The sequence below is a fragment of the Pelodiscus sinensis genome, chromosome 10 (assembly GCF_052426305.1).
Source record: "Pelodiscus sinensis isolate ZL-2025 chromosome 10, ASM5242630v1, whole genome shotgun sequence".
NCBI classification, from domain to species: domain Eukaryota; kingdom Metazoa; phylum Chordata; order Testudines; family Trionychidae; genus Pelodiscus; species Pelodiscus sinensis.
In genome coordinates, this window is record NC_143061.1 from 56,404,641 (window position 1) to 56,423,068 (window position 18,428).

The 18,428-nt window shown below is 43.3% G+C and overlaps 1 protein-coding gene across 5 annotated transcripts in view; it reads right to left on the reverse strand.

Moving 5' to 3' along the window:
- Window positions 1–1,210: 1,210 nt before the first annotated feature.
- Window positions 1,211–18,428, reverse strand: part of SEPTIN2 (septin 2) — a 39,574-nt gene continuing 22,356 nt past the window's right edge. For all 5 annotated transcript variants that reach the window (XM_075937157.2, XM_075937155.2, XM_075937154.2 and 2 more), the window contains exons 8-13: window positions 16,185–16,286; window positions 15,756–15,901; window positions 13,341–13,424; window positions 11,090–11,147; window positions 7,478–7,590; window positions 1,211–4,270 (exon numbers count right to left, since the gene is read on the reverse strand). In XM_075937157.2, the coding sequence (XP_075793272.2) occupies window positions 7,486–7,590; window positions 11,090–11,147; window positions 13,341–13,424; window positions 15,756–15,901; window positions 16,185–16,286 (495 nt within the window). In that variant the 3' untranslated portion in view covers window positions 1,211–4,270; window positions 7,478–7,485. The remainder of the gene's footprint in view (window positions 4,271–7,477; window positions 7,591–11,089; window positions 11,148–13,340; window positions 13,425–15,755; window positions 15,902–16,184; window positions 16,287–18,428) is intronic.

Here is an 18,428-nt window from a genome sequence, read left to right on the forward strand (position 1 = left end):
GTAGCTAGAATTCAGCCTACATGCCTGTGTTGCGTCGCTGCCTTTGATGTGCCAAAGCTAGGCTTGTCAGGGTTTCTTTTAGCATTAACACATAGGCTGTGTCTCTTAGGTAATGTTATTTACAGCATTCCGGACAAGACTGGAGTTAGTCTCAGGCTCTATTGAGCTAGCAGCTCCTCGCATTCCTTGCCTGCCAGGGGTCCATAATCTTTCCCACAACTGTCAAAGCCTAAGACTTCCTGGCTTAAGGAACTTGTAGTGTCTGCAGGACTGCTTCTGCCTCTGCTTTTGCCTAGCAGGATATGGGAAACAGTGTTCTCCCCTTCGGAGATAGCTAGACACCGCCCCTTCCTTGTCAGATGTACAGCAGTTCCCTTCACGTGGGAGGAAGTGAGCTCTGTCATGCTTCAAGCAACACACTCAGCTGGCGAGTGTCCGCATAAGAGAATTTTGACATGCTACGTATGAACTTCCCAGCACACTCACCATGTTATACAGCCATACCCAAAACTGCTATGAATCACCCCTGGACTGGACTTGCTCTCCGCAAGGCTAGCCACCACTGTCCTGTCTCCAGCCCACCCCTTCTCCATGTGTCAATTTAGACTGGTGCTATGCATCAATGCAAGCTCTCCTGGTGCAAGTAGCCTTTCCACACAGTGCACCAGCCATCTCCTACGTGCCCCTTCCCACAGCGTCGGTACTCTGATGATCCAGGGCCAGGCTGCACAAACGTTAGATCCACTGGCATGCCCCTGTCGCCAGTAACCACTCCAGCTGGATCAGCGTGACAGCTGATTTTGGGGCATGTCGCAGAAGAAGCTGTAAACCGACACAAGGCAGGTGACAGGGCATTTGTCCATATTCGAGAGAGGTGGCCCCTTCTGAGCTCTGTGGTTTAGAATGCCCTGGTTTACTACTGCAGGCCCAGTACAGTGCCATTTCGGGATGAACAAGAGCATCACACAGTAATCAGAGCTGTGGACACTCAAAAAATGACCTGCATGAAAAGTACCATCTAGATTGCGATTCAATCCAGAGCAGGTTTTGTTTAATTCTCATATTTGTGTGCAGTTCCATCAGTACCATTGCCCTTCACTGATGTGAGTCCAACAAACTGGATTGTGAAAGCCAAATTAGAATACAAACAGTGTCATGCAATGTAATGATTCCTGTTTGACACTACAAGAAATTCAATAAAGAGCCACTGTATATTTCGATATTTTTATTAATATAAGTCTTGCTTAATGACAATACACAATCGGAATACAGCAATTTAAAATATCTGTATACAAAGAAATAGCCCTTTGCACATATGAAGCACCGCAAGTGTAGCAATACTGACTCCTAATAATTACTTTGACTAAAGAAAACAGGGCAACTGTGACCAGCTCAGCAGGCAGTGACTCTGCCGGACTCCAGAGCAGGACATCTGCCTCACTCCAAGACTGGTTGGTGTCCAGGGGAACAGAGGGCTGAGAAAGAACAGCTCATTTTAGAAATCATGTCACTGTGCACATGAACAGCAGGTGGAATCAGGAACATCAAAGGCCAAGCAGAGAAGAGACTCTCAGCTGTCAGGCACATAGGACCTCTCCCCGCTGCAGACAAGTGTATGTGGGGAAGCAACTGGCAGCCACAAAAATTCCATCCATTAAGATAGCGAATCCCAAGAATTCCCACTTGTGTTGAAAAAAAATGAGAACGTTTAAATCAACTTACTTAACTATCCATCATGCTCTTGTTGCAAAAGTGAGCTGTTTAGCACATATTACCCAGCAAATCCTAAGAACTCTCACATGACAATTCCACAACTGGAGCTCAGCCTATGTAATCTACACTGAATACAGACTCTCTCTTCATTCCAAGCAGAAGTTGTCTTAAGGAATACAGGAAGGGGGTGGTCCCTCAACCAAGGGAATATAACAGGGCTAACTAAGTAGGTATTTGCCACTTGCGTGTGTGTGCGCGCGCGTGTATATAAGCTTTCACAAGTTTTTTCTTCTAATACTGGTTACAAATAATATTGCTGTTTATCTCACAGTACTGACCTCTGAAGAAAGACATGGAAATGTTTTTATGTAACAGTTTTTCCTGGAAAAAAGGACAGCACTTCAAAATGTGCTATGTGCAATCTCTGTAAAATGACAGTAAGAATTTTATTTTAACTGATACTATATGAGCACCCTCAAATGTGCACAGAGGTGCTTAGCTGCACTATTCGAAGAAAACCACTGGGGCTAAAGAAAAGGATATCAGGCATTTTAAAGTGTTTATTCTAATGCCTTCACTGAAGCTTGTATTATTTCTGGTCTATTTAGGGTCACTTCTTCAGTATACCAATATGCTCGAGATACTGAAAAAAAATTAAGCAAGATGGCTAGAAAGTTCTCTGTAGTAATAGTGAAATGCCTTATTACGATCTCTTCTGTCAGGAAAAGGCAAAATGTAAACACTGACATTTCTCTCTCTACTAATTTTTATTTGCCCATTTAGCAAGCAAAGACTCATTAATCCTGTGCATCTGATAAAGCAGAAATCCGTAAGACCCCTGCTTTTGCTTTCTTCATTGTGAACAAAAATAAGGAGAAATGAGTAGGATGATGAGCAGCTCATGAAATAGCAGCTGCTTTAGAAGCAGAAGAGTGCAGTGGGTTTTACTGTAGATATTAAAAAGAGATTCAAAATATAAAGCTAATTTGTTCAGTAGCAGGCCTTTAAACTATGTTTAAACTTTAAACAATGACTTTTAAACTAGTCATTTAGTGACCATTAAAACTACAATTTATGGAATTTTAAAACAGATTATATATTAGCTGCAGGATTAAATTACTTTTTATCTCTGGTATAAAATGTAGAAGAAGATGAGCAAAGGCAGTGCTGTGTAGAAAATCGAAGATCTCAGCATTTTGTGAGGGTGCCATTTGTATTATCTCTCTTGTGCTGAAGGGTTGTAAACCGCTCTGGTAGCTAATTTTACTGTAGCACAGCCTATTATGAAATCCAATGGTTGGCTTTAGAATGGGAAGTAGAGAAGACCAGTCATTCAGCAAATGGCAACAATATGTCAGCAGCTGGGCTTGTGCCGCAATGGCTATATCATACCCTGACACCTGCAAAACACAACAACCAGTAGGTTGGTGTAGTGCAAGCCTTACTCAGGCAAAAAGTGTCCCTTACTACCACCTTCATATCTAACGAGAGAGACTGTTGTTTAAGGGCAAGCCAGCATCTATCATCGCAGGCACACAGCAAAATTAATATAAACCACATTCTTTCACTGATGCAGACATTTATAATTTACACTGACCAAGTGAGAATGGACCGCTTTATATTGTTGCACCAGATTTCCATTTATAAAAAGGAAAAATTGTTCTATAATTCATATTTTAATTACAATTGACTGCAATACTATCAAAATAGCTTGAAAGTTCTTCCTCCCTATTGCATTAGGAAAGTTAGTTTCGGATGCTTTGGAAAACATAAGGCAGATTTCTCTTTTCTACCCCCTTTGTATACCAACATCAGCATTATTCTGGTTTACTCTTGCTGCAGAGGCACCAGTGCAACACAATACTGCTTTGTGCTGCTCTACAGAGAAAGTGTGGAGGGTTTTAGTTAAACAGAATCCAGAAGATATTTCCCTCAAGACAAATGTAAAAGTGATAAACATTTGCTAACTGCTACGCCCCCTTCACCACAAAGTTCTCTCTCTCGTCTCCCTAGAGAAGGCCAGGCAGACCTGGTTTGTAATCAGACACTTGCAATGCCAAGGCAATAACAGAGGAATGGCCAAGAGTCTCACAGGCAAACAGTTAAACAATGCAAGAAGTAGGAGCCAGAACAACAACTTGGCATTGGACTCCCTAATCAGCCATGTCTCACGCCACTAGACGACCTATAGCCCAGTCACCTTGCTCTAGGAGTAATAAGTAGTATGACTCATGGTGCTAGTGAGCTATGTAAATAGAGTGACTCCTGCTTAATCAGGCTGAGAAAGGCTCAGTATCATCCATTTTGCATTCCTAATATACTGGGTTACAGAAAATGAGCTCAATAAAACACTAAATCCAATCACATTCTCTATATAATGTATGAAATAGTGACCGAATACTAATTTGTTACAAAGGACATACTACAAAAGTTACCATGCACATAATACACTAGCTTGTCTTCCCAGACACAGGCGATGTAAGAGACATCCTTCCCAGTGAGACACCATGGCATTCCAACACTGGAAAGTTTCCTCTTAGTCTGCAGATGAAGTCATCTGCAAAGGCGGCAGAAATATGGAGAGTTAAAGGCTAGCAGTTTTGTAACTATACCTTGTATTTGTAGCATGTGTTTCAGTCTGTGCTAACAGTCAAAGATTCTCTTCTGTATTCCATGTGGGCCTACGAAGGGGCAGTCTACATGATGCCTAAGATTACTTCTATCAGCCTCACCAGAAAGCATTTTGCAAACACACCAACCATGCCATCTCTCTCCCCCGTGAATTCTAAAGCAGGACACACTCAGGCCGGATAATATAGGGGCAGTCTCTTTGGCCCAGGGCCTGACTGGCTCTGCATATCTAGTGCTAGGGAAGTAGTTCGGTGCTCCTTCAGTGCCAGGTGGTCATTTGACGGAGCAGGGGAGCATCACCGCTGCCGAGGCCAGTGCCAGTTCAGCATCAACGGGCACCACAACGCCGCTACTCTGGACGGGGGCACTCTCAGGAAGGATGTAAAATCCCGGCTAACCAGTTCACCAGTTAAATGTTAGGCTGACCCAATGTTTAACCAGTTAACTGATTAAGAGAGACTGCTCCAGCCTGACTGGAGCAGTCCCCAGCTCTCTGGCCCCACTGGAGCAGCTTTTGCCCATGAGACACCCAGGCCCACCACAGACAGAGTGTGCTCCAGACAAGAGAAGCTCTTATCCACAGCAGGCCCCCTGCCCACAGCAGGCAGGGAGCTGCTCCAGCCCCCACTGTTTAGCCAGAACCAGTAAACATGACCTGCTTAACCAGGAAGCTGGTTAACCTTTCACATCCCTAACTCAGCAATACCAGAGGTTTTTCTGTTACAGGTGGGGGCCTTAGCCACCTCTAAAGCATCCAGCGTGGAAGGAGAGTCCAATACCTCCACTGGACAGTGCTCCATTGGAGAGAGGTTATGAGCCAAAGGCAAAAGTGCCTGCTGGGGCACCAGAGTCAATGACTCTGGGTCTTGAGCCTTGTGCACAGAGACCTTCTTGTGGTGCAGAACGGGCTTGAGAGAGAGAGCTGTGCCCCATATGGAGAGCGCCCTCGGGGCACCTTATAGTGTGTCTGCGGTATCAGTGATGCAGAACAGTGCCAGGTGCTGAAGCAGTCTTGGGTGCCGAGTGTCTCCAGCTAGAGAGTCCTTTCTCGGCACCGTTTCTTGAACCAACTCCACGGCACTCTGTACTGAGTTTGTCCCGAAGCAGACTGTTCGTTAGTAACTCTTTCGGCCTGAAGTTGTGCTCTTTTCTCTTTCTGGGCTGGAAAGACCTTCAGATTTTGCAGCGCTCCCAACTAGGGCTCCGCCCCCCTCCCCCCCACACCTCAGGCACAAGTCATGAGGACGCTGTTTGGAATAAGGTTCTTTCATGCCGTACAGAACTTAAAGCTGTAGGCTTCTGCATGTCCCGATACGCAGAGTGGGTGAGGGGCATGGGCTATCCTCCACTGACTAGAGATTTAACTCAACAAACTCTACCAAAGAGTGGCCAAGGAGATAACTGCTGGAGGATGATGGAAGACTTCCAATGCTGCTGCAGATGGTAAGGAGAAATGTAAGGGGCAATCGGGTCAGGAGGATTATATATTGAGCACCATGGAGGCATCTTTCCAAAGGGCTCCCCATCCAACCTGACGGGCTGCTAAGGGAAAAAGTTTCCAACGGTCACGCATACAATGCACACACACCTTACTGGAATCAAGGTGAACATGAACTCAAAGAAAAAAAATGCATTGTTTCAGTAGAAAGCAGTTCTGGGGGTTCACAGTTGTCTGAGATGAAGTGGTACCTCCACTAATTTGAGCCAAAACCACAGAAGACAAAGACAAAAAATGGGATTTGATGTGCTATTTGAGGAGCAAGAACAGTGAGAAGTGCACAAGGACAATTGTACTCTGCATGATGCTTGATGATTGTCAAAGCAGCTGCTGTATTGGAACAAACTGGAGATTTTTGAAAGGTAGAAGCTTGCTCAACAATAAGGTATAGGAGCACATTCAGCAACAATTCAAGAAAAGATTGTAATCTGAACAGAAAACACAGCTGTGTTAAGTAGACTTAAACAAGCTGTGTGAACATTTAACAAAGTGGACTCAACCTCTTAAATCAATCAGTTGACCTGTGTTTTCCAAAGCCTTGACACACTACAATGGACAAGATGACTTTCTACAAATATACTAGAAGCACGAGTAAGACCAAGGAGAGGGTAGGCCCACTGGTCAGTGAGGAGGGAGAAACAGTAACAGGAAACTTGGGAATAGCAGAGGCACTTAATGATTTAATGTTTCGGTATTCTCCAAGAAGATGGATGGTGATGGGATGTTTAATAGTGAATACTAATGGAAATAATGGGGTGAGTTTAGAATAAAAAAGAACAAGTTAAAAATTACTTAGAAAAGCTAGATGTCTTCAAGTCACCAGAGCCTGATGGAATGCATCCTAGAATACTCAAGGAGCTGATAGAGGAGATATCTGAGCCTTTAGCTATTATCTTTGAAAAATTATAGAAGTCAGGAACAATTACAAAAGACTGGAAAAAGGAAAATCTAATCCCCCATCTATAAAAAGGGGAAGAACAACAACCCAGGAAACTACGGACCAGTCTGTGCCAAGGTAGATAATGGGGCAAGTAATCAAGGAATTCATCTGCAAACAGCTGGAAAATAATAAGGTGATAGGTAGCAGCCAGCATGGATTTGTAAAGAACAAATCATGTCAAACCAATCTGATAGCTTTCTTTGATAGGCTCTCAAGCCTCATGAATAAGGGAGAAGTGGTGGGCGTGGTCTAGAGAACATGACCTATGAGGGAAGACTGAAAGAACTGGGCTTGTTTAGTTTGGAAGAGAAAAGACTGAGAGGGGACATGCTAGTGGTTTTCAATTATGTAAAACAGTGTCACAAGGAGGAGGGAGAAAAATGGTTCTCCTTGGCCTCTGCGAACAGGACAAGAAGCAATGGGCTTAAACTGCAGCAAGGAAGATTTAGTTTGGACATCAGGAAAAAATTCCTGTCAGGGTGGTTAAACACTGGAATAAATTGCCCAGGGAGGCTGCGGAATCTCCATCACTGGAGATATTTAAGAGAGGGTGGATAGACATCTATCAGGGATGGTCTAGACGGGGCTTGGTCCTGCCGCGAGGGCAGGGGATTGGACTCGACCTCTTGAGGCCCCTTCCAGTTCTATGATTCTATGATTTTTCTTATTGCAATTATAACCATTGAAGATCTTACCAAAGAATTTATACATGGTGTCCATGAACTGCACTGCTGTCTCCCTCACCACCTTGCATCTGTATTTGCATTTGAGCCTGCATTCTTGCAATCATCTCTTGCATGCGACGAAGCTGAGGAAGACAAACAGTATAGAAAAAGTCCTTTAGCAAGCGGCTTTCCACTGCCACAACAGATTGGATTATTGAACAGGAAACAATTCTGCTCTTCTGATATTTAATTATATCCATGTCAGATGTTTAACATTTTAAACATATATTGCTTTTTTCATGGACTATAATAAGTAAATCATTTACTGATCAAGAAAACAGGCATCACTTTTGAAATATAACACCAGTTTCCCAAGTATGTCTCAGCAGAAGCTTCTACTTCCTCTGTTCCCTGATGGTGTTATTTTATTAGTTACAATGATAAATTAAAATGGATTGCATGTGCTGGGGTTGGAGAACTGAATTAAACAGGTCGGACCACCCTGATCCGGCGCCTTCAGAATCTGACCGGTCCCAAATGAGGGAGTTTGCTAGACCAGAGGAAGTCAGTTCCAGCCCCAGCCCCGGTCTGCAGCCCAGCCAGAGCAACCCTTTGGGTGGCCCTCCCCTCATCGGTTAACCCAGGGCTGATCAAGATGCAGCCTTGAGGCTGAATCCAGCCCACGGACTGCATCTGGCTGCTTTCTATCTATATCCTGCTGACCATGCCACAGAATTTCTAGGTGGTAGCTCAGGCAGCAGGATCCTATTTAAATGGCTCATGGCTCCCTGTTGCGGCACTACCCTGGCAGGGGCCAGAGCTGCGAGCCTTTCAAATAGCCACAGCAATCCTGGGTAGCAGCCAGGCAACGTGGCAGTGGTGGGGCTGGGAGCCACAAGCCGCAAGCCCTTTGCTGTATTTAATTCAAAGCCTCCAGCTCCAGACAACTAAAGGAGCGAGTGGAGCTGGCCCATGACCACGTAACAAAATTAGGCCCCCCCGGCGAAAATCATTGCCCACCGTGGTGATTTTACATCCCTGCTCCCACTCTGCCAGCCCCGCTGGCTTCTGCCCCTCCCCGCTAAGGATGTAAAATCCCATTTAATCAATTAACCAGTTAAATGTTACCTCTAACCAGTTTACCACTTAACCAGGATTCTGTGCCCCCCCCCCCCCATCCGTGGCATGCCTGACTGGGCCAGAGCAGGCCCCCTGCCCACATCAGGTGGGAGGGCTGCTCCAGCCCAGTTGGGCTGCTGGTTAACTGTTAACTGGTTAGTGAACAGCATCACCTGGTAAGGGTGATGCTTATTGGTTAACCTGTTACATCCCTCCTGCTGTCCAGCTTCCAGCCTCTGGGACTCTCCTGCCAGGCCACATATGTTCCTGGGCCAGAGAGTTCTGGTTTTTAGAGGTTCAACCTGTCTTTACAGTTACCGAAGTTATTAGTAAAGCCATTGTCTGCAAGCTGCTTCTTGTATCCCCTCGATCCATCCCTCCCATCCTCAACAGAAAGAGGCAATAGTTACTCCAGCTACAGTGAAATCATTCAAACAAACCATTCAACAATTCCAGACTGTTTGAGTCTTTACGTGCAGGAGCCAGGAAGCCACTTAACCCAACCACACTGCGTATAAGTGTCTTGTGACAGAGTGCTGGGCAAGAACTCGAGGCAGTTAATGGAGGCAAACTGGAACTGGCCAGAAAAACCTGCACCTGACCAGCAAGTGGGAAGCAGCAGCCCACTTAATTAGCCTGGTGCTCCATACAGGCCCCAGGAAAGGAAGCCAGAGACTGGAAGGAGAGCTGTAGCTCTTCCCTTTTGGATGCAGAAATTGAGAAATCTCTCAGATTGAAAATCCAAGTTGTATGTAGTGAGACTGAGTAAGCTATACCAGTGACTGCTGAGTCCCAGGATCTTTAGAGCGGTGTTTAAACGCAGCAGAGGCAGGAGCAAAGTGGACCTGCTAAAAGTCTTCTTAAGTTCTAGTTAGGCTACTAGAACGCTAGTCTTGATAGATTTTAAATAATGGAGCCAACACTGCTCTAGGAAGATTTTTTTAATGTCCGACTCCTGCATTTAAGTTTCCACCCTTAATGATGAATTGATTTATGCAATTATTTTTAAATGAAGTTAGCATAACAACCTACAACGTTAATTCCTCCTAGCCACTTCCTAGAATGACAAGCCTACCACCCCAAAGTTGATCACTGTCCTCTTGAAGAGTTCATCTCCTCTCCAGTGGGAAGACCACCAGTAGAAGGCAGAGAAGGAGTCCGATCCTTGTTAAAGTGACACAGTGAAAGGCTTCTGCAGATGTGCAGAACAAGATGTTTTACAAACTCATCTCTAGAGATGATGGGGGAAGTTTAGTAAGGGAAGGCAGTTAGTGGACTGATTATCAGATTGCATATTGCAATTTGAATTTGCATTTAAACATGTAATCTTCCTTTGCCTGTAATGCTTTTCACACTTGTCTCAAAGCACTGGTCCTCACTGAATAATAACTATATGCTAAATGTGAAATTTACAACACAAGCACCTCTCTACTGCCCTGCAAGGGGCCTAATCTTGGCTTAGCAAAACTGTATCTAAAGGCAATAAGATAATTCAGTGTCAGTTCTCCATTAAATGAACCTGGTGCCTTCAGAATGCTCCAAAGGCTCAAACTTAGCAGGGATTTTGCAATATGATCACATCTGCTCACTAGAACAGGGGTGGGCAAAAGGGCCTTTGTGGGCCAGATCCAGCTGGCCAAGCAGGTGGATCCGGCCCATGGAGGCCCTGCTGCTTCCCCCGCCCCCAGGCCAATTAGAGCCTGGGGGCAGGGGAGCACCCAAAGCCTTCTCTGCTCTGTCCCCACCCTGCAAGCAGCACATAGCACTTCAAAGCATTGCACACTGCTCGCAAGGCAGGGGGGAAAGTGGAGGAGGCCTCACGCACTCCCCCGCACCCAGGCCAATCAGGGTCTGGGGGTGGGGGAGCTGCATGAAGTTTCCTTCACACTGCCCTGGCCCTGCGAGGAGCCTGTGGCACCTTGCAGGGCGGGAGCAGGCTTTTGAGGGGGTGGGGGGAAGAGCACGTGCCAAGCCCCTTCCAGGGCATGGGTGCCTAGTGGGAAGGGGGGGGCCCAAAGGAGCTCCCCCATCCCCAGACCAATCATGGTGTGGGGTCGCCCCCCTTCCCAGGCAGGTCAGGGCTACTTCAAAAATGTTTGAAGTGGCCCCTGGGCAAAAATTATTGCCCATCCCTGCACTAGAAATTGGAGTGAGCCCCAGCTCACTTCACACAGGACTTAAAAACAGCCAGGAGATGGCAAATACTTTCTGACCCCAAAACAGATATGAGAGGCAGCCAGGAGATTCAAGGTTCCACATACAGTGATTGGAGCCATCCAGTCCTGTCCAAGTTGAAATTTGAAAAGCAAACAAAGCAGTTTTGATGTGATCACAGCAAGCAAGCAGCTGTGGCAATTCTTAAGAGAAAGCTTTCACACTCTTATTACTATTATTTTGTTTAAACTGTTAAAAAAGCCATTCTGCACTGAGATCAGAATGAAATATTTAGCTCCAAAGAAAATTAAGGAATGAAAGACAGGCATTTTTGCTATACAGAGTTTGTCTATAAGAAAAAGATCTTACTTCAGCTTCCTTTTCCAGCAAAATTTGATCTTTATTCACTTCCTCATCTTCAACTTTCCTAAGATTAAAAGAGATAGACATAAACATCAATCAACAACATGCGTCACTGAGGTCATGGATTCCATGACTTTCAGAGACCTCCATGACATTTTCTGCTTCAGTCTGGGGCTGCCTGGGGATGCCCTCCTCTCCTTCGAATGTAGAGACGGGCTCTCATTCTCTACACTAAGGTCAATGCTAGGTCATAGGCTTCCATGATTTTCTTTTTATTGCCTGTGACCCGTGTCTGACTTTTACTAAAATAACCTCAACAAAATCTTAATCTTCTGAATAAACAACCAAGATTTGCATTCTGAACTAGGCTTGCAGTCTTATCTCACATGCAGTTTCTTTAAATACACATAGGATTTATTCAGACACTTTCCCCATATCGACTGAATTTTTTTTTCATTACAAAAATGAACCTTTTTTATAGACCCAGTACACTTGTTTCCCCCAGCCACCTAAAAAAAGCAGCAGCAGCTTAAGACAGGCACAAGTGAGGAATACAGGAGAAGGTTCCTCGCTGTGAATCAAGACAGCTGTCTTCCTTCTTTTAGTTGTAAGACTTCATACTATTTTTGAACAGTATGGTTAAAAAAATTTAATTTAAAAATCAGATTTAAATTTAAACTGGATTTGATTTTTTAAAATTCAATAAAATCCTTTTTTAAATGAGAGAAATTTAGTAACCCTTACAATTAAATCTCATCTTAAGCGTGCTAAACTTAAACTTACAGTCTCATAAATATGCTTCAATGGAAGTTACTAGGAACACTTAAAATTTAGCCAACGTCCAGCTGTTAGTAATTGTTTTGGGTACGATACATGCTCAAATTTCCCTGCCAATTTTCTTCTGTCCCCACTACAGCGTGAAAGGTCCATTCAAACTACATGGAAATCTAAACCTACAAGAAGATGGTAATCTGACACACACCACTTCATAATACTCAAGTCAGATGCAGTCCCTAAGCTTACAACTAGAAAGGAGACCAGAGCGTCGTTAGTATAATACCACAAACATATTGACTATCCTCATTTTGTCAGGGGATCTCGGTGCACACTGCCTATTTCCTGCTCTTGGAAGATTATAAGGTAGAAAGAGGAGAAGTTTTATCTGCACTCCACGAGATTCTAGGGAACACACAGTGGTCTCAGATAGACCAATTCTATATTAAAGCTATATGTACAACAAGCCCTTGAAACACTTGCTAGGTAACAGGAATTCAGTAAACCAAGACTAGAGAGGGGATCCAATTTCATAAAGGTGGCTGAAAATGGAGATGAACACCATACTGAAGGGAAAACTGAAATTAACAGACTATCAGAGGGGTTGGGACTCATTCCTATCATAACCTATCTGATTTTCTGTCTAGTTTTAACAGGAGGGAAAATCCACACTAGTTGTGAAAGCTTGTCAGCTCCACTGGTGTGATTATGTAACTCTCTAGTGGCTGAAATATTTTAAAAAAAGTTTTCAACCTTTTAAATCAAGGCATTGGTGTCCAAGTGTCACTAGTTTGGCCTGCAGAACTGTCTATGTCCATGGTGATGGTTTTTAAGAAATGAATTTGTCTCTGGAGGGAAGAGGAAAGGCTTGGATTCATGTAAACTGAAAATAGTTGATCTGGGAGTCATTGTGAAGACCATAGCATTCTTAACTCTCCTAACTCTGTTCGCTATGCAACATTATAGGCATAAAGCCTACATAAAATTATTTTAGTCAATGACGTCTCTCTGCAAACAGGATTAATAGAATTCTGAATACACAAGAAGCAGATCTGGTGAGTAAGGTGCTGTTTCTGCCATCACTTTTCCAGAAAGAAAAAAAAATGTAAGAGGCAGCTAGCTGTGTCAAACAGCTGGTGACAGGATAATGGCAAAGGATGGACAAGTTTTCTTCTATGCTTAGCATGAAGCACGCAAAAACAAACCCCAATAAAACTAGAAGGAAAAGTACAACTCCATACATCCTTTTCATTTCATTAACTCAACTGTATGTCCAGATTTTACTAACAATTAATTTCTTCTAATCATGTTTAAACCATAAGAGTTAAGAGAGACCGACCATTAGTTTCTAGTGTTTGGTTACAGCTCCTGAACATCCTATGTACCCCACATCCTGCTACAACAAGGTCAGGATGAGAAGGAGAAGGACAGAAAGAGGTTGACTCAGAGGAGACAAAGGTAGACTGTAACCATGCATGACAACCTGCCGCCTCTTTTAAGTCTCTCAGAGCGGAAGTTCTCATAGTGAAGGTCCTGGGTCACTTCCTGAAGATCTTGCATATGGGTGCTGAAAGGAGAAAAGGAATGGATAGTGAAAACCATGCTGTGTGTCAGATCATAACTCGAGGCACTTTCTTGATGCATGATTCAAACATAGTATGACTGAGGACAGCCTGGTCATTTGAACCCAAAACACAGAAACACAAGTGCGTTCTTTCATAATCCTTGCCTCACCGAGCATATTCCCTGCCTGACTCACAACATTAACATTCATTTTTTACAATGAATATTTCTCTTGAGCAGCACCAGGTCACAGCTACCAGAATTGGGAGCTGTCTTTCCTCAAAGAATTACTCCCTCTTCTTGGAGAAGGCTTAGGTGAAAAGGGAAGGCCCATCCAGGGTCCTATAAAAGAGATCCTACTGTCCTTAATATTAAGTCTCCCAGGCCCCAGTGCTGTATGAACTAGATGGAACACCTTGTGATATAGATACCAATATTATAAAATTGCAATACACCTGACCAGATATGCCATGTAAGGTATCTGTGAAAGTGTTATAATTTGCCAAGCACGATAATCACCTTTGTATTGTAAGTTGTAGATTCAGAACTTGTGCTGTGCTTTTGAGTGACGCAGCAAGACAAAATGGCATCAGCACTGACCCTGCTTGATGGCCCATCAAGTGTAATTAGCTATACAATGAACCCTTTGAAACAAGCCAGGGGATACTCATTATGAGTCTGCAAGACATGCAGGGGATCAGAAGCACAGTTTGTGACTGGATGGCATGTTTAACTTCAGAGGTAACCATGAGTATATGATCTCCCTTTTGCAGCCTACCATGACCTTGTCCTTTTCAGGGGGTGCGAAAAATGCAAATCCTTGAGCAATGTATTTATTCTGATCTAACCCCACCATATAAACAATGCTAGGTTGAAGCATTTTTCATCAACATAGCTACTACCTCTGGGGCAGGTAACTTACAATACTGGTAGGAGAACTCCTCATGATGGAGTAGTTAGTGTCTACAACAATGCAGCTGCAGCACTGCTAGTGAAGACAGCTTCATAGAAGGGGAGTGTATGACTGTCTGGCAACATTTTAAAAACAAAACGAAACAAAAAAATACAACCAAAAAAATTGTGTGTGTAAATAATGGAAATGTACTGATACTTTATCTTTCATTCCATCTTCTGGAAATGATTGCTATCAAGATTTTGGCTGCTCTATCTTCAGAGCAGGGTAGTTTGGCTCCCTCTCATGGCTACCAGGATAGTTCAGTGTGCAGCTTCATTTGACTGGCTGCAGGGAGTGTAGCATGCCAACCTTTCAGAGAAGCTGACTGGAATCTGACAATGGGCTGACCTTTAGTTCTAACCCTCACAGAAGACTAACCCAAGCACACAGCTTCAAAAGCCTTAGTACACTGTTTATTCCTTCAAATTTAAGATGTTTGCAAGAAAGCTTTATCAAAGCTGGGAGACTTTAACAACTAATTTAACCTGCGATAGGTAGATCAGATTGCTGAACACGCGAGATCTGAGAAAAAGAGTTCATTCATACCTGGGAATTTCCTTCACAGAGCCAAAAGTCTGTATAGTTAGGGGCTCTTTATAATGAACATTCTTTTTCAGGAGGGATGACTACTGATTAGTGTATTATTAGAGACCATTTATACCAAAAGACTAGTATATCCGCATAGATGGAGAGGTCTATCTTGTAGGATTCTAAGAACATTAATGCCCAGTTGCTGCTGTGACGTTTCTTTTATACATGCTGTGTTTTTGTAGACATGTTGGTCCCAGGCTATTGGAGACACAAGATAGTTGAGAATAATTTGTCCAATAAAATTTACCACCCTCACCCGCCTTCTCTTTAGTTTCCTTGTGCAATAGCTTGGCCTGTCTAGCTTTGCCTGTCTATCCCAATAACATCTCACTTACACAGTCAAATGTATGGCAACATAATGGAGCTATTAGGTCTTGTTTACATGGGGAAATGAATGCAGTATGACCTAAGATGTGAATTTAAACTGGTATGAACTCCTATGTGGACACTCCTTTCAGTATCAACTTAGGTGACTGGAACAGGTTTGAAGTTCAATCAAAAATACTTATCAAAATAAGTGTCTACACAAGAGTTTGAACCAGTTTAAGTTTAAAATTGGTCTTTTAACAGATGTTTAAAACAGGAACTCTTCCCATGTATAGCAGGCCCTACACTCTGAAATGCAAGCCTTAAACCAGGCTCAGCTTTTGACACCCCTTCACTCCCATGAAAACAGGACTGCAGAGTGACAAATCACAAGAAAACACTTAACTTTTTTCAAATTTAGTTCTGTGCAGATATTTTGATAACACACAGGATTAAGTTTTGATGGAAGTGTAAAAGACTTACATTAGCATGGTTCTCAGCTTCAGAAAGTCGTTGTGTTCTGGGTTCTCCACTTCAACTACGCCCCATGGGTAGAGACGACCTCTAACTTTTTTACCTTTGGCTTCAATCAACTGATTGGATCCCACTACACAAAATGGGATACTGGCCTGAAAATCAGAGTCACCAAGAATGAACTAGAACCAAAATATAACTAATAACATTAAATTTCACTAGACACTGCATAAAAGAGCAATAAGCTTTTATGTAGTACTTTTCATCTGTAGTTAAAGTAATTTACAAAGAAGGGCAAGAATTATTCCCATACTTCGGCATAGAGTTAAAGTGACTTTTCCAAGATCAGTGGAAGAGCCTGGAACAGAATCTAGGTCTTGTTTTAAAATTATATATTGTGCCACTATCAACTATTTTTAATCTACAAACTATTCTTACCTTCAGGAGCCTGGTCTGTTCTTTAAAATCTTCATCCTCATCTGATTCAGCATCAGGCAAGTGATAAATCTTAATGCCATGTTGTTCAATTTCATCCAGAATCTGAAAGAGCATACCAACAGTAAAGTTAACATATTTGACAAATTGAACTAATTTCACAAGAAACAAGATTTAGACAAAATCCTACTTACGTACCCTTTGTTTAAAAACAAAGGCCATAATTGGAAAGAGTGATTGTAAACCACCTTTTTTTAAAGTTATCCTGAGCTGTTCTAGACTAGGAATGTGAAGGACTAGTCGACTATCTGATAAGCAAATGCTTACCAGATAGTCAACATGCCAGTCAACTATTTGCTTCCTCCCCCTTGCTGCCTCTATCAGAAAGACGCAGTGAGGAGTGGGGTGGGGGAGAGGGTAGTTCAAAGTGGCAGTGCTGCTTGAAGCCTGGGGCCAGACCCTGGGCTCCACGTGGCACTGCTGCTTTGAAATGACGCATACAGCCCAGGGCCAGCTGGGGTGTCCCCAAGCTTCCCAGGGCATTTCAAAGCAGCAGCGCCATGTGGAGCCCTGGATCAGCTGGGGTCTTCCCCACTAACCCTGGGCTCTGTGCAGCACTGCCACTTTGAAATACTGCAAGGAGCCCGGTGTCAGGCAGCATGCAGCGTTGCAAAGCGACAGCACAACATGGAGCCCAGTATCAACTGGACTCCCCAGTTGATCCTGGGCTCCAGGCAACACTTTCGCCCTAGGGCTATTGCTACACTTCAAAGGCGGAATCCCCCTATCGACTAATTGAATAGTCGATGCAAAATGCATCAACTATTCAATTAGTCGATATTTAACATCCTTATTCTAAACACCCATAAATGTTACTAAATATAAAAATCTTGCCCTCAATTTTGAGGCAAATGACAATGCTGTTCCTTCCAGCTCTACCATGTTAGCATTTGTAAAATTCCCATCTCTTCCTTGGGGAAATGCAGGCTTATGCTGTAGAGAGATACACATCAAATTTACCTCAAAGACGATGGCACCAATTAACATAGTAATTATGTATAGGGAAGCATGTGGCTTTGTAATTAACTGACTGGTCTGTTTCACAACAATGCCTTTTTGAGATAATCAACTAATATAACAATAGTAATTTTAGTGAGAAGAGGCCCTGAAACATAAGCCCATGTATCACAGGTCTAGTGTGATGCCTGTTGCTTAGGCAAAAGTAGTCAAGACTTTGCTAAGAAAAAGAGAAGTTGAGCTGTAAACAAGAGGCAGGCCCTACTCACAGAATCTGGCAAGAACAGGGCTGATGTTTCAGAAACACATGCCTAAGAGGTATTAGGCACAAGTTATACAAACACATTCCATGTAGTACCATGACACTGACACCACCACACTCACCCTAGATAATAAGGGCATACTGACCCATCCTCAGGCTAAGGTCAGAACAATACATGCTGGACAAGGAGGTTTTGCTCTAACCGCACGCAAGGTAATGGACGGCATCCTGATACGTTAGAGGGTGGCACTTAGATATGTCAGGAGCCATACATAGCTTGTTTGCATCTGTGTAGAAAGATGCATCTGAGAGGGGCTGTCTTTGTCTGGCCTAGCAGGCAGCGGGAAGTCCCATCTCTGACTGAACTGGTCCATTGTCAGGGTCACATTTGCCTGTTGGTCTGACAGTTTGCTGGCAACAACTCCTGTGCTTTGTTTGGCAATAAACCTGGCCAGGTGCCTTCATCCCTTACCTCACTCTGTGGTTATCGGGCGATTTTGCTCGCCAGCTATCTGTGCATAGCCGAGGAGGCACACAGAGGCAACACACACATACAGCAGAACATCAGCATCTTACAGACCATCACACTGGTAGCAACTGATAACATTACATTTATCAACAGTATTCTCTATAGAGTGTGTTCATAAAATGTGTTTAAAACTAATGTAAGTGCAATATCCCCTTCCTAATTAATTCCTTGCTCAAAAGATAATTCAGCATTTAATTCTGTTTTAGAAGAAAATGGTTTGCTTTCCACAGCTACACAGCAAAAGGTACCTAAATATTATATAAACATCAAATCAAAACCCTACTTGAAGTTCGTTTTTTGGTATGGAGACTGCCATCTTCACTATTGTGTTGGAGAGAATTTTCCATTGGGAAAGTCACTAAATGGAACAGCAATTCTGAGTGAGTAAACATATATGTGTTTTATATATATTTATTTCTGGGCAGATGGTGTCAAGAAT